Source organism: Amphiura filiformis, chromosome 9, assembly GCF_039555335.1.
Source record: "Amphiura filiformis chromosome 9, Afil_fr2py, whole genome shotgun sequence".
NCBI lineage: Eukaryota > Metazoa > Echinodermata > Ophiuroidea > Amphilepidida > Amphiuridae > Amphiura > Amphiura filiformis.
The window spans coordinates 37,896,635-37,912,682 of record NC_092636.1 but is presented as its reverse complement, the minus strand read 5'-3'; the positions used below and the strand labels follow the sequence as shown (position 1 = coordinate 37,912,682).

At 36.3% G+C, this 16,048-nt stretch overlaps 1 protein-coding gene across 1 annotated transcript; it reads right to left on the bottom strand.

The window, feature by feature from the left end:
• Positions 1-9,447: 9,447 nt before the first annotated feature.
• On the bottom strand, positions 9,448-10,431 carry LOC140160070 (uncharacterized). Its single transcript, XM_072183340.1, has one exon. It carries the CDS (start codon positions 10,429-10,431, stop codon positions 9,448-9,450), a length of 984 nt encoding a protein of 327 aa, XP_072039441.1.
• Between the last annotated feature and the right edge of the window lie 5,617 nt (positions 10,432-16,048).

Here is a 16,048-nt window from a genome sequence, read left to right as displayed (position 1 = left end):
AATTCATCCACCAATGCCAAGAAATCTACCGTCACCACTGTCTATTTTACCATAATGACAGATTTAGTAATCATCCATCGATTACAAAATAATATTGTGTGAAATAATATATGGTCAGTAAATCAATCAACCAATCAACTCACTCCTCTCAATTACTCTTGCATTCATTCATTTACCTGTTATACCTTCACACTTTATTCCAACAATCAATCATCAATCAATCAATCAATCAATCAATTCATCAATCAATCAACCCATACATCAACATATCAATCAGTCAATCTGTCAGTCATTTAGTCTCACGTCATCACAAGTCATAAAATTAAAATTGATCGACAACTTGATTGGTCGATCAGTTCATTGTTTCATTGTTTGATGGTTTGATAAGTCTATTGATCGAAATTGACTATTATATAATTATTAATATTGTTATTGTTTGATTGATTGATAACTTGTATCAATTAATTCGTTGAGCCGTTGCAAGTGAGCACGTGAAATGTTTAAGAGCTGAGTTACTTCAATAGGCCTAAATTAAATAAATAAATAAACAAGCAAATAAATAAATTAATAAATGAATAAATAAATAAATACATTAATTAATTAATTAATTAATTAATTTATTTATTTATTTATTTATTTATTTATTTATCTATTTATTTATTTATTTATTTATTTATTTATTTATTTATTAAGTAATTAATTCATACATTCATTCATCAATTAACTAATTAATTATTAGATGAATAAATAAAAGTTGTGCAAGAAAATCAATGCAATAGATGTCCCATTTCGTTTACGGGTATCTATCTGTATATTTGTTTTGTTTTCATAAAATTGCTGTAGGCCTATTTCTCTTTTGAAATCATTAGGGGCTGTGCAATAGTTATGATCCCTGGGGGAGGGTAAAATTGGGGAGGGGGGCAAATTTTTGGCGAGAGCCGCAAGGGGGACAAGCAATTTTTGGCCAGCCGAGAGGGGGGGGGGAAGCGATTTTGGCACACATCCATGGGGTGCGTTTTAAATAAAACGCTCTAAAAAGGCTTCGAAAAACAGTACGGAAACGCTTTAATATGCAAATTTTCCTGCTCGCCGCGCTCGCAACATAATAAGCCATACCGCATGATACCCGCAGATCATTGGCATGTGCAAGAGGGGGGGGGGGCCTAACTATTTTGGCGGACCGAGAGCCTGGGGGTGCAACGTACTGTTATCCTAAGCCTTTTTAGAGCATTGTATTTAATAGGCGTAGGCCTACCATGAATAGGGCCTAGTGCAAAAAAAAACCCTCCCTCCCCCCAGCTCAGAATTATTACACAGCCCTTGATAATCTCCGGGGATAATCTCCAAAATCATTCAATCATTCTTTTGATAGACCTAAACTCTTCTAGTAGGCCATAGATTTTAAATACTATGAGTAGGCCTATACGTATTCAGCAAGTGACATGTACAAGTGCTACATGTATAAACGCCGTGCATCAGTGTGTCACTTCATTAATATTACTAACCGGCTCACACGCTGTAGTGTATAAATCAAAATTCAAAACACTCGGGTGATTACATAATCAGTGGCCTCAGCTCAATTGAGGGCGTTTCAATTTATTACGTGATTTGGGAAATGCACAAGATCAAACAGAACGGCGAGTAATGATTATTTACTTGTTTTAAAAACAAACTGCTTAGGGCGGTAATACAACGTGTACGTCCGATAACTATAGATTGAATGATATTTATCATCACACGAGGAAACAAAAACAAACGAGGTCAGTGGAGGTCAGTGGTCTCAGCTCTCAGAGGGGGCGCACTTTCAAGCTTGGTACTCGCATTGAACAGACAAAGTTCGCAAACTGAATGGCGGCTTTATTTGTCAACCGTAATTAACATAATCAAGGGGTCGAACATGCTAATATCCATAACCGATCGATAACTGGACTCATTTTCTACCAAGCAAACCAGCGGGATTTGTCATAGGTTTGCGTGCGTAATAGAATAACCGTGAATTTAGTGTCACCCCCGTGATTCAACGTCCAGGGCCAGTTTTCGAAATTGGGTGACTTGTGTTTGGCAGGTGTGAAATACATCTGACTGGGCGTTTTAATTACGTAACGAATAAAGGCATTGACATCATCGAATGGCTGCCCAGTGCTGTTATGTGTTTAGTTATTATATAGGTCTAGTAATTAAATGTATTCATCATTCCTTTCTTTTCCCTTCTCTGTACTTATTCTTTCCTAGCAAAGGTATTGCAAAAAGTGGTAAAACTACATTGCTAGCTGTTGCACTTGTTATTACACTTGTTCAGTGTTCGCTAGAAGTAGGTGTGTGTGGGGAGGGTGGATGGGGGTGTGTTGGGGTGTGTATGTTCTATTTTTTTACATATTTAATTGAATGCGTAATTACTTTCTTGCAACCTTAAACACCATACAAAGATGTTATAAAAAAGGGGCAACATATCATTGTTGGTGGACTTTTTTTTTATATAGGCCTGTAGGCTACATGTGTTCATGTTTCGTTTTCCCCCGCAAAAGAAGAATTACATAGAATTACATAAAAAATGCGCATGCTTAAACTACATTATTAACATTCTTGTTGTTACGCTTGTTCTTTATTTAGCGATTGAGAACGTTTTTTGTGTAATATCTGTTCTGACCTTTTCTAAGGCACGCGTAGGTAATTTGAGATATTTGTATGCTACTTCAATGGGAAAAGAAGGACACATCACGTTTTTGCTGATAACATTATAACCACAACTAAGACATGCTAATGAATCGTGATTAGTAAGCTTCCCTGTGTGAAACAGGTATACAATGGTATCAATTAATGGGACAACTGGGCTAATAAAATATGGCTAATTGAATAGAAATGATTAACCTACATTTATATTGGGCAATTCCATTTAAATTTCACATTCCCCCTGTGGAAGATTTTGGAAATATCTTCCACAGGGGGGATGAACTTCAAATGGAATCAACACATTAGCAGCTCTATTTGAAACTCACCCTCCCTCAGTGGGAGATTCAGGTTGAATCTTTTCAGAGGGTGTATGAAATTCAAATGGCGCTGATGGGTCATGGTTTAGGGTATATTTAGTACAGTATTTAGGTAATATCAATTCGGCGTGGTATTAAACGCCATTTAGGCCCAAGGCCTATTAATAGTCTCTATCATCATGTAATCTGTTCAGCGATTCTTCCCGTTTTAGTAATCGCTACCGTTAACTCAGCTAGCGGAGGCCCGCGCGGAGCGCGTGTAAGGCTAACAGCCCCGTGGATTCAAATTTTAAATTTGTCATTATATACTCAAAATGCTGAAATAATACTAGTAATAATTATCGGGAATGGTTTCTGTTAATTTTGAGCTGAAATAACGAGGTAAAGTGAAAGAAACACTGCTTGTTATTTTGGCCGTTTTAAACGCAGTTCTATGGGAGGACATAAAGTCATAATTCTTTAAATTATGACTTTATGTCGAACTTTGCTCTGTTAAACATTACAAATATGCCAAAAAATCAGGTTTGAAAAAAATTAACCAAATTCATATTATAAGATCGTACATTATGACTTTAAATCACTTACGTCCGCCCAACACTAGAATATGCCTTATCAGTCTGGGATCCCAACCAAAGACCTCATGAATCAGATTGATATGGTAGGCCTACAGAGGCGTGCTGCCCGGTTCGTCAAGTCAGGCTACGACCAGAGGCATAGTCAGCATGCTGGAAGATCTCAACTGGAAGACCCTTCATGACAGGCGAGCTCACAACAAAATGATCATGATGTTCCGCATTGTTCATGGTCTTGTAGCCATACCATCTAAAAAAAGGGCACAACATGCAGTACAGGCAACAACACTGCATGATTCAAGCCTACCAGTACTACCAGTTCTGCCTCTGGAACCGACTCCCAGCATCAGTAGTGTCAGCAGAATCCCTGGACCAATTTAGAAATAATCTGTGTCCACTGGCTCTACGTTAGTCCTCAATTTTGGATTCTTTTTACTCGCACCTTATCTGCAACTGCACCTGTATATATTTTCTTCATAAGTTAGGACATTGTTTGAAATACAACAAGTCAAACGAAACAAGTCAACTGCTGGCATGGCCGGGGCCTAATGTTTTCATAGGCCATGTTCAAATGTTGCATAACGGCTATATATTCAGATCAGGGGAGACTTTAGACAGGTGCGGGAAGGTGAAATCTGGAAAATCATTGCCAATTGTTCATAAAAACTCCAGTAAGTAACGGTTATGCATTTTTCATATCAAGGATCCGTATAGCCGTTAAATACCCCACTAAGAAGGGTGATAACGTCTCGATCATTCCGTACTTGGGAAATTATAGTTATATTTATGGTACATGTATAATGCTTTAAAATGTACGCGATCCTTTTTTTTTCTACTATTTATTTATTTCTTACAAAATTAAAAGGAATGTAATTTTTAAATTCTGACATTTTCTTCCAAATAATTATCTGCGTTGCACTTTTTTTTAAATTATATATAGGTTCATATCACTCGTAAATGAGAACAACACACTCGCTGACAAATTCGCACTTCTTTCCTTCACGTGTTGAATCTTAAAAATTGAAAGGTTTTTTATAAATCGTTATTGCATCTGTTAAGGGATAGCTTGTTATCAATCAGCCCTTCGAATTATTATAGTAAATACAGATTCAGACTGGTTTGGCTCAAGCCGATTCTATACCAACTTGTTGTGATGTGCCCTGAGTAATTTAATTTGATTATTCATCTTTGTTTACAAGTTGAAATATATTTCATGAGACATTTTAGGGATACCCCCTCTTATGCATCAAGCTGAGCTAACAATAAACTAAATCATTTCAATTTTGGATAGTTGGGGATTCCCTGAGATTGTAAAGTGATAATGACATCATGTTGGGAAAAAACAGGAAGTGATGTAATGTGAAAAGTTAATGTTTATAAATATTCTTGTGAATGAAGCAATTGGCTATTAATAGAATGGGGCTTTCTGTTTAGTATATAAGAAAATGTCAACACAATTCTTCACTTACCAGTGTTGTTGTGGAGTAGCTCATGTGCTTTCAGTCCATTTCCTTCAAAGAAAGGAAATTGTGAACCAGAAATATTTTATGTACTCAATGTACTACTACCTGCCAGTAATGTCAGAGAAGATATAGTTTACGTCAAAGTGCGTACCTCTTCCAAAAAAAGGAAATTATATTCTTCTGTCGACTTGCTGAAGTCTGGTTTATGAAACAACACATCTGTCAATGTAAGTGGAAACAGGGGAACTGTGTGCGACACGGGCCTGTTTCCTGAAGAAATTGTGTGAAAGGTGAAAATAGCACCATTTTGGACTGTGTGAGGATTTTATGCAAAGGATATTAAAGTCTTCAGTGAACTTCGCTGAACAGTGACCTTCGCAGGACAAGTGAATCAGGATATACACCAAGAACAATAGAACTTGAACTTGATAACCAACAACAGTTAAGGCTGCTGGATAAGTAACATTCATAATTAATAGATGTATTTGATTGTGAATGTATTTAATGTTTATGTATCAAATCATATAAATCATATTTTACTTTTTATTAAAGATTCAGATATTGTTAAGGGCTGGGGTATGAACGTTTGGACAGTATTTATTTTGGGACATTAGAGCACATCAGACATATCGAATTGCATTCTGAATACGAAGAATGTCATTCTGATATCAAATAATTTTGAATTTTGAAATTCGCAATTTAATACACATTTTATGGCAAATCATTAAAATTGATATTTTTGATATTTAACAGTACTTGAAGTAAACTTTATAAATCTGATGATTTATACTTAAAGTGTATGTAGGTGGGTTGAAAAGCCGACGATCAATTGAAAATTTTGACCTTTCGTATTGAAGATATGGATTTTTTTTCCAAAACACAAAAAAAAAATTAGGTCTTTTTGGGAAAAAAATCCATATCTTCAATATGAAAGGTCAAAATTTTCAATTGACTGTCGGCTTTTCCTCCTGCTACATACACTTTAAGAATATATCATTAGATTTATATAATTTACTTCGAGGACTGTTATATATCAAAATTCGAAAAATATCAAATTTTTATAATTTGTCATAAAATTTGTATTATATTGTGATTTTCAAAAATGAAAATTATTTGATATCAGAAAGACATGCTTCGTATTCAGAATACAATTCGATAGGTCTGAGGTGCTCTCATGTGCCACAAAAAATACTATCGAAACACAAGAAAAGCTCATTTTAGATCCCTTAACTTAATTAAACAGTGTATTTTGTTGTGCATTCTGCATGAAGTGAATTTGGAGAAAAGGTGTTTTTGTCATTGAGTCATTAACGACTCGTAACATTGTCAATTGTTTATTGTATTAGCTGGTCAACTTTTTATCAACTGTTCCATTGTTTTTATTTATTTATTTATTTATTTATTTATTTATATATTTATTTATTTATTTATTTATTTGCCCAGTGTTGTTGTTATAAACTTGCCCAGCGATTTGCATAAACTTGCCCACAGTTTTCTATCAACTTGCCCATTGCTTTGTTCCAGCTTGGACCAGTTGCTGATAGATGGATATTTGGTGTTATTGTTTACTCTCGTCTAATTTATCCCAATTTGATCAGTTGAAAGCAACAAATCTGGATTTGATTACTCAGTTTATTTTGTTGCGATTGATTTTACTAATCACAAAGACACTTCTTGATTTGTTTAGTCCATTTTCAGGTCTTCTGGATTTGGGAAATCTGGATTTGGTAAGTTAAAAGGGCATTTCGTGATCCACAGCATCATCCCCCCACTTTTCTCAAAAAAAGTTGAGATTTTTATATCACTGGAAACCCCTGGCTACATTATGTTTATTATAAAAATTTCTTGCAGATTTATTCGTTTAGCAAAAATATCATCAAATTTGAATTTCGTTCTGGTATACCACATTGTCTATGCATAACTTGCAAACGCAAAATCGGAATCGACTAAAATTTTGGGAATAAGCTTTTTTCGTGGATATCTACTGAAAAATGTCGTGAAAAGAAGATGCTAGGATCATGAAATACTCCTTTAAGTTAGATCTGTATTTGAATGAAGTTCAATTTCTTTATTAGTCAAGTTGCTATTTGATTAGTCACAGATATCTGGATTTAATCTGGGTTTGATATCTGGATTTGAATGAAAAGTCAGGTTTATAGATCCGGATTTGATACAGTCAAATCTTGTTTAGTTAGGATTGGATTAATAAGCCAAGTATAGATCTTGATTTGATTAGTCGAAGATAGATTTGGATTTGGTAAGTCTCGATTTGATCAAGTAAAATATATCTTGTTTAGTTAGGATCAGAATTTGTTATTAGCCAAAGTGATCTTGATTTGATTAATCAAAGATATATTTAGATTTCATTAGTCATACTAGTTAACGGATACTAGTTAACGGATTTGACTGGATCTATTTAAAGAAATAGATCAGGTTTTGATTAGTTTTAACTAGATTATTTAAAAAATAGATCTCGGTTTTTATAGCTAAGATAATGATATATCTTAATCTCAATTATTGATTTTTTTTTGCTTGATTAATGGAGATTTATCTCGACATGATTACTCGAGAGAGATTTGAATATCAGGGGTCAAGCCATTGGTCAGCTGATTATTGCTCCTTATATGTCTACCTGTAGAACCGGACTGTGGAATTTGTTTTAGTTAAGCTAAACTCTGCATGGGGCACATAGCCATGATAACACAAATTACCAATACGAGTATGCTCGCTTGGAAATACCCATTTCCCATGCAGCTCCGAAGGACCCTGAATTTTTACCCAAATAGAGCGTTAAAAGACCATTGATTTTGATAATGTCACTGTATTTCAGGTCTATTGCTTACTTGCTTATGTCGACTCTTGTAGTCGGACTCCCATAATGGCTCTCCAAACTGCTCTGTCAAGCATACAATTCTTGATGTCCGGGCCTGTTAATCCTGTATCATCTGCCAACATCTTGATATAATCCTTCTTGGGTGCACCTCTTGTTCGCTTTCCATGTTTGGGCTGCCACATAAGAACACTTGAAGCTGCTTCCTCTTCGCTTCTTGCACAGTGCCCTGCAAACTTTAGCCTTCTAATCCTGAGCCTCTCAGAGATTGGTAACAGATTCCCATATAGTTCTTTGTTGGTGGTGTGAGTTTGCCATGAGATATCTAGTGCCTTCCGCAAGAGACGGGTATAGCAGCCATCCATAGCTTTTCTCATTTTGGTTGTTATTGTCCATGTTTCAGCGCCATATGTTAGTACCGATTCTACAGTGGTGGTAAACAACTTGATCTTTAGATCTCTTGGTAGATTACTTTTCCAGATCTTGTCCATGCTGTTGCATGCTTTCCAAGCAAGTGCCTTTCTGATGTTGAAGTCCTTCTCGCTACTGGCAGTCCATGCACCTAGATATTTGAAGTCCTGTACTATCTCCAATTCGCTTCCGTCCAGAGTTTTTATTAAAGACGGTGTTTCCTTGTACAGCATTACCTTGGTCTTCTTGGCATTCATTCCTAGTCCCACTTTCTGTGCAGCAGCTTCAACAAGATGTAACAGTTCTTGTGCGTCTTTGAGGTTGTCAGCTAGAAGAGCAATATCGTCTGCAAAATCCAGGTCTGTGATTGTGCGTGGTCCTATTCGCCTACTTTTCCTGGGCTCTAGAGTAAAGCCAAGTCGCTCTTCATTGCCTTCCATAGCCTTCCTTAAAACATAATCAAGGACTACGATAAAGAGGAATGGTGCCAGAGTGTCTCCCTGCAGAACTCCTGCTTGGATCTCAAAATCCTTAGTGACACCATCATGATGTGACATGAGCTATAGTATGATGGTACATGCATCCTATGACAGCCACTAGCCTCTCTGGGACTCCATATGCTCTCATTATGTCAAGCATTTTCCCACGGTGGATGGTATCAAATGCCTTCTTGAAATCGATGAATATTACTGCTGCATTGAGATTGTTGTTCTTGACTTCCTCAAAGATCTCCCAGGTCGAAAACCATTTTGATTGAATCTCAGGACTGGGTCAAGGTAAGGGCGAATCCTATTGAGTAGCAGCCTGTTGAATGTTTTTGCTACGATGGATGACAAACATATTCCCCTGTAGTTCTTCCCTTCTCTTAAATCTCCACTTTTGGGGATTGGTATGAGGTTGAGAATTGACCACTGGTCAGGTTTTTTTCCATTCATCAATGCCTCATTGCAGAAGTTGAGGACTATGTCATCAAGGTTGCAGCGTTTTAGGACTTCAGGTGGAATCTCATCCTCACCGGTGCTTTTCGCCGTCTGAAATGTCTTTTTTGGCAGTGTCATATTCAACCTGATCAAAAGCATCAGTTCGCATGTTGAACTCTTCGTATACCTGATCTATGGCTTCATACTCATCGGTTACATCTGGTGGGTCTCCAAGTAGTTGCTGGAAGTGTTGGAACCAAGCATTCAGTCTTTCGCCTTGCGTGTCCCCTTTATTTGACCTTTTTTAGCAGATTTACGCCCACTAACTTCATTGATGAGGTCCCAGGCTGCCTTATGCTGGCAGTTGATGTTACAATTCTCCACCTCCTTGATCTTTCTTTTAAGGATTTGTTTATTTGCCTCTTCATAAACCTTTCTCAGATGATTCTTCTTAGACTGCAGTTCTGATCTTGACATGCTTGAAACTTCTTGGCTGTCCACAAGTTGCGCATGCTGTAGTTCTCTCCTCGCTTCTTCAATCCTGGGATCATGCCAGATTGCTTCCTTAGGGCGCTTCCTAGCTTTTGGAATTAGCTCCTCCGCAATATCTTTGTTGGCCTGGATAAAGCATTCATACACTGCTGTAACATTATCATCACAGTTCTTCCTTAGTGCACTGAATTGGTTCTGCACCTTAATAGTGTAGCGCTCCTGAAGCTCATCATCATGTACTAGTTGTCTCCAGTCATACTTAACTTTCCTTGGTGGAGTTTTACCACTAGCTCTTAGACTAAGGCGTATTTTGGCTGTCACTATGCGGTGGTCTGAACCTATGCTAGCAAAGGAGTTGTAGGCACAGGAGTTGGTAACACTATTTCTCCACTTTCTGCGTACCAGGATGTAATCTATCTGTACCTTAAATCCAGATGGTAAGCTACACGTCCAGAGTCGTGGTTCTTTCTTCCTAAAACAAACATTTGTGATAACAAGATCATTTTCCAGGGCTAGGTTGTGAAGCATTTCACCATTTCTGTTGGTGGTTTCATGATATGGAAAGTTGTAGTATTCCTTGCCAACACGACCATTGAAGTCGCCCATAACGATCAGAAGGTTGTGGGCTGGAACTTGTCGTATCGTTCTGTCTAGTAGTTGGAAGTGTTGTTCTGCATCTCTTTCCTCAGACACGTTTGTAGGACAGTAGGTGACAATAACTGTAGTCCTTGGATTGCCAGCAAAGGTCATGCACATTATTCTAGGTGACACAGAGTTACAAAATAGAAATGCTCTCAGCTTTTGGGCTTAACAGTAGTCCGACTCCTCCAATGGATACTCCGCCAGTATTTCTCCAAGCAGAGGATGAGACGAGTTGATATCCATCATAAAGATCCTGATGCCTGATTTCCTCGTCTTGGTGCACAATTCGATGTTCCTGTATTCCAACAATGTCTTGGTTGTATAACTTGGCTAGACCACATATTTCCTCTTGAAGATGCATACTACTCATTGCTCTTGTGTTGAGAGTAGAAATGTACAACGACTTCTTACATTTAAGGAGTTTTGACTTACTTACTTTACTTAACTCACTTACTCCTCCTCTATCCGTGTTCACCCCTCCTTTCGGCTTTAAGGTGACCACTTCATGTATATCAGCAGGTGATACAGATTCGGAGCTAGGTGATGCTTTGGTAGGGCTTTAACCCTAGTGCTTTTGGTTGTAGCCATTATTGTTAGTCTTTCAGTTGCTGTAGGTACTGTTGATGGTCGCAACTCCTATCAACAGGTGTCCTGTGGCCGTTGAGAATGAAAGTTGTGCTTCTTTCTTCATCCGCCCTCTGCACTTGTTACTTTTGTCAGGTCTATAATTTCAGGTCTATAAGACCCCGAAATTGCTCATTCTCCTATTTGATTTTTCTTCAAGGGAATTATCAGCCAGAAAGCCAAGAAAGAATCTTGATTTTGACAGTTCACTGCTGAAAACGACCCCATTGTTCGCATACGCTCGCCCACAGACCTGCAAATTATGTTCCCCCTACACTTGGATCTCAGAAGTTCAGACCCATCCAATTCTATATGCTCCAGAGAGCAAGTAAATATATAGTGTATTGAAAACTACTTTGATGTGAACACTTGAAAATCCCGAGCCGCTAGCTTTAAATAAATTTAAATGAGAAATCACACTAAAACACACATAAACACCACTTTCTTGTATTAAGCCATTATTGCATTTATTAAATTTATCTATCGAGTTGTACACAATTAATTTCACTAAACAACATATACACACTAATTAAACAATTGTTAAATATAAATACACACAATGGATATTTTAAAAAGCTCATTAATTATATTGCACAAAAAGCAACAACATAAAAAAAATTGTGTATAATATATTATTTTCACACATATTAGTTCGATATATTTCCCATCTTTTGCGCCTGTCAGTAATCTTACAAATATATACACAAAACTCTGTACTGTGCTATATATAAACAGTAAAAGCTGATTTCTTCATTTTGCACATTGTGAAAAACACAATTCCACAAGCAATTAAATTCCTTTATTTATATAGTCAACTTATTTCTTAGCAATATAGTGGAATGCTTTTAAGTTTGACTTACAGCATTGGCAGCGATTGTTTAGGCACCTCATTGAAATTCACACAAGCACAACATTTTAAACACATTTTACACAGAAATCAAACAAGATATGCTGCATGTTGCTGCAGAATGTACGCTTAACCCCCTGAGCACTACCTGCCGATCTAACATTGCCTCTGATTAGTCAATTACATGATATCTTCATTTTAATCACCAATCAGAATGGGGTTTTGCAAATAATTCACCCCAATTTTTTTGCGTGGTGAAATTATTCTAACAATGTTGCCGATTGGTCCAATTGATAATGAAAACTTCTTTTTGGCCAATCGGCAGGTAGTTCTCATGGGGTTAACCATGTGCTAAGATTCTGTGCACTTTCATTTTTTGCAAAATACACTGTTCAACACCCTGTAACAAAAGAAACCGAAGTGAATTTCTTCTGATTGAAACACACAAAAATGGATATATGATACGAATAAAATGCTGACGCCTGCGTTAGGTATTGAATTTCTTATGGGAATCCAACACCGAATAACTTTGCAAAAAGAATGCTCTGAAAGTATTTAACAGTATGAATTAAAATGCTGATGTATATCTAAGTACTGAATTGCCATTATATGATGATTCCAAAATGCAGAATAACTTTGCAAAAAGGATTTGAAAGCGAATATATATAATGATTAATGAGGGGAGGGGCATATTGGGTAAAGTAAAAAAGAAAGTTTAGCAAAAGGATAGGGGTATGGTATTCACATAAACTTCTCAAAACCTTATACATCAAACTTTTGTGTAAGAAATAAAAAACTGCATTCTATAAACAAATGAAACAGTTTTAATCAGCAAAGCACAAACAATTAAAAAAAAATTGCGTGCATGAAAATTGTTTGCCTGTTTAATGTCTATTTTGACTTTTGTAACTTCACACCGATAATTAGATCAAATATGGTACCTGTTTGCAACATTCACAACTTTTTTTTTTCATTCTGGATACATGCCTAGAAGCTGAGATAAGTTACTTAGAGCACGATGCTAGAATTGACACGTACATGGGGCCATATCAGTTTGATACTCCAATTAAGATTATATGGGGAGTGAGGTAGATTATTGAAAGCGACATCACATATTTGTTAATAAATATTACCAATATAATAGTAGAAATTTTGATAATCAATTGGCAGTTTCATTAGGCCAAGAAAAAAAGATTATTTGCTTGTACATAAACCCATTTTTTTAAATAGATGAGTCAGTCGATAAAAGTTATTTTTGTTTGTTTCTTTTTTCAAAAGTGACCAGCATGCCCAACATTCATGCATTCTCATGCAGGTCTACAGCTCGCTAAGAACTGGAGGGACGATCTGACACTTCAATTCTTATCATGTGTACAAACTCATTCTCAAATGCACAGTTCAAATACATTGAGGTCTATTGCAAATTGAAGCGATGCAACACTGCAGATATAATAAATCTGATGTTAGCGAAAATGAACTTCATGATCTGAAACACAGAAAAGAACTCTTTTTAGCTTTGGAATGATACAAGAATTTTGAGAAAAATAGTTTAATTTTAAATGTTTTTTTTTTAAAAAACACCCCAAAACAACGTTTTTCAGTCGCAAAGTTTGGGACTGTCAGTCTGACGAGGACAAGCAAACAATCTTTTTTTTTTTGCTTTATTGGTCAACCTCAACCAACTTAATTTTAATGAACTGTAAGTGTCAAATTATTATGCCATCATATTTTACAGCAACTTCAATATTTTTGTTGACAAATTAACTCTTAGTTTATACTATAGTAGCCTTGAAATGGCTCTTTCAGATTCTAATCACAACTAAATCAGAAAATGCAATTTTTTTGAAGCACATGGTATTTGTACCCACCATGGCTTATTAATTATATACTCTGATCAGCTCGTAATCGGCAGGATGCATAAAAGCATAGTATATCGTACAAACAGCTTGGCGCACCACCTATGTGAAACCGCAATTTGTTTTGCTTGACCGATGCGCTCTTTTGTGATTTTACACAAGCGTAAGTTGGGACTTTATTGACACAATTAGTAACAAATATGAAACAATTCTTGTCTATTACGAGTTGATCATAGTATAGATCTTGTAAACATTATTTAAAACATATATCACTTTGATGTATTCATCATTTTAAAATTCCTCAAATTCTATTTATATTGTTTTATAGATTTAAATGACTTTATGTCACATTCATGAAAAAGTCTGGAAAAGCTGGAAAAGTGTATAAAATTGGCACAAAAACACCTGAAAATGGGCTGAAAATAAATAAAATTGCTGGAATTTTGACATCACAAAAGACTGGTTCCAGTATTTGACTTGAAAATCTTATGCCTGCACATCAGGCAGCTCCAATTGAATTTCATACACCATCTGAGACAGATTCAACCCGAAACGTTCACAGAGGGAGGGTGGGATTGAAATAGTTGATTTAATGTGCCAATTCTTTTTCAAATTCAATACTGCCCATGAAAGATTTCTAAACAGGGGGATCGAAAATCTTGCACAGGGGGACTATTATAATGGATCAGTCCACTGAATCTTGTTTTACTTGATAATAATACATTTTCACAGGTGTCATTCGTGCGAAATTGTTTGGTACGGACATGTAACATACAAAATAAGTACTTTATTACGTCATCCATTATACCAATCTTATCAAGCAACATGTACAACAATTCATTATCATTCAAAATAGTAAATAAATAATAAATAAAATATAAAATCTTGTCACACAATCATCACACTGGTAGCTAGGTAAAAAGAATTGTCATGATCCTACAAAGCATTACACCTGATTCATTGCAGCAAATAAATATGCAGACATCAAAAGGTTAACAGGAACAATAATTTCTTTTTAATGCAGTTACACTAAGGTTTTACACATTGGCTATTCCATCTGAAATCCATACTCCCCCATGAAAGGCATGACCTTAATCTCCCACACAAGGGTGTAGATTTCAAATGAAGTCACCTATTCAGGTAACCCAATTTGATATTTACACCCCCTGTTTGGATTAAGGTTATGTGTTCCATAGGGTGTGTATGGATTTCAACTGGAATAGTCCAGTAAAGAGGCCTTGGTAAGAGGTGGATGTAAGCATTGTATTCTGGTACATTGGCGAGTGTGTGGCGATGCAAGTTCGAGCCATGGCACAGCCTCCGGTTTTGTTCTCGTGAATTTCTATATGGCAAAGCATTCAAACAATACATTCATCATTTGTCCATACATCATTTTGTCATTTTGGGTAGATCAGATTGGTTTACACATTGTCACATTATTAGAGTTCACAGACCTATGTTATATCAAAGTACGGTTTAACAAGTGAGTTGTGCAGGCCATGGTTTTGTCATCAATCGGAAAAACTATTTGGAAATGTGTTGCTTCACCATCAAATACCTTAATTTATACAAAACTGAATGCCTTGAGAATTTAACTTCTTTTAGAGTATTCCAACAAGATGGGACTTGATTTTCATCCAAAATTCACAATATCTAGAAATATAAGATCTGTGTCTTATATACTGCATAAATGGTGCACTGATTTCTGTGAGGATTTTATCATCAGAACTTTTTGACTGCTTAGTGCTAGGAGTGGGTAAGTACAATATAGCTGTCCTGTGAACATTTGGCAATATACACACAGTATATTTTACTACACATACAATACATGTATATACATTGTAGCAGCTACACATGGCAGGTATTGCACTTACCCACTTCTGGCACTAAGTTTTGTGAGAAGTTACGGCATACATTTACCATTTAGTGAAAATACCAATATGCACCTGTTTCCTTTTAGAAAAATCACAACAATTCTGTACATGACAATAATAGCTTACGCAGCAGTTTGCATCCAAGTCATGACTGACTGGGTTTCTGACAGACCATATATCTCACCCTCCTTAAAACTCCAGCTATTGTTATCTGTACTGATTGTCTCACATGAAGCAATCGGTTTCCACATTCTCTATCGAGTAAAGCAGCTAACAATATGTGTCGATCAGTAGTCACTAATATCAGCATACCAAACTTTAAAAAAACCATTTGATAAAAAAAAGGCAACATCAAAAAGTCACTTTTTGATGTTGGCCTCAACTTATTGCCAGTAGCATTTTGCACATTCACTACAAGCATTGGGCTATTCCACCTCAAATCCATACACCCCCTAGTGTGAATTTTTAAATGGGGTTACCTGGATGGGTGAATCCATTTGAAATGTACACCCCCTGTGTGGGAGACTAAG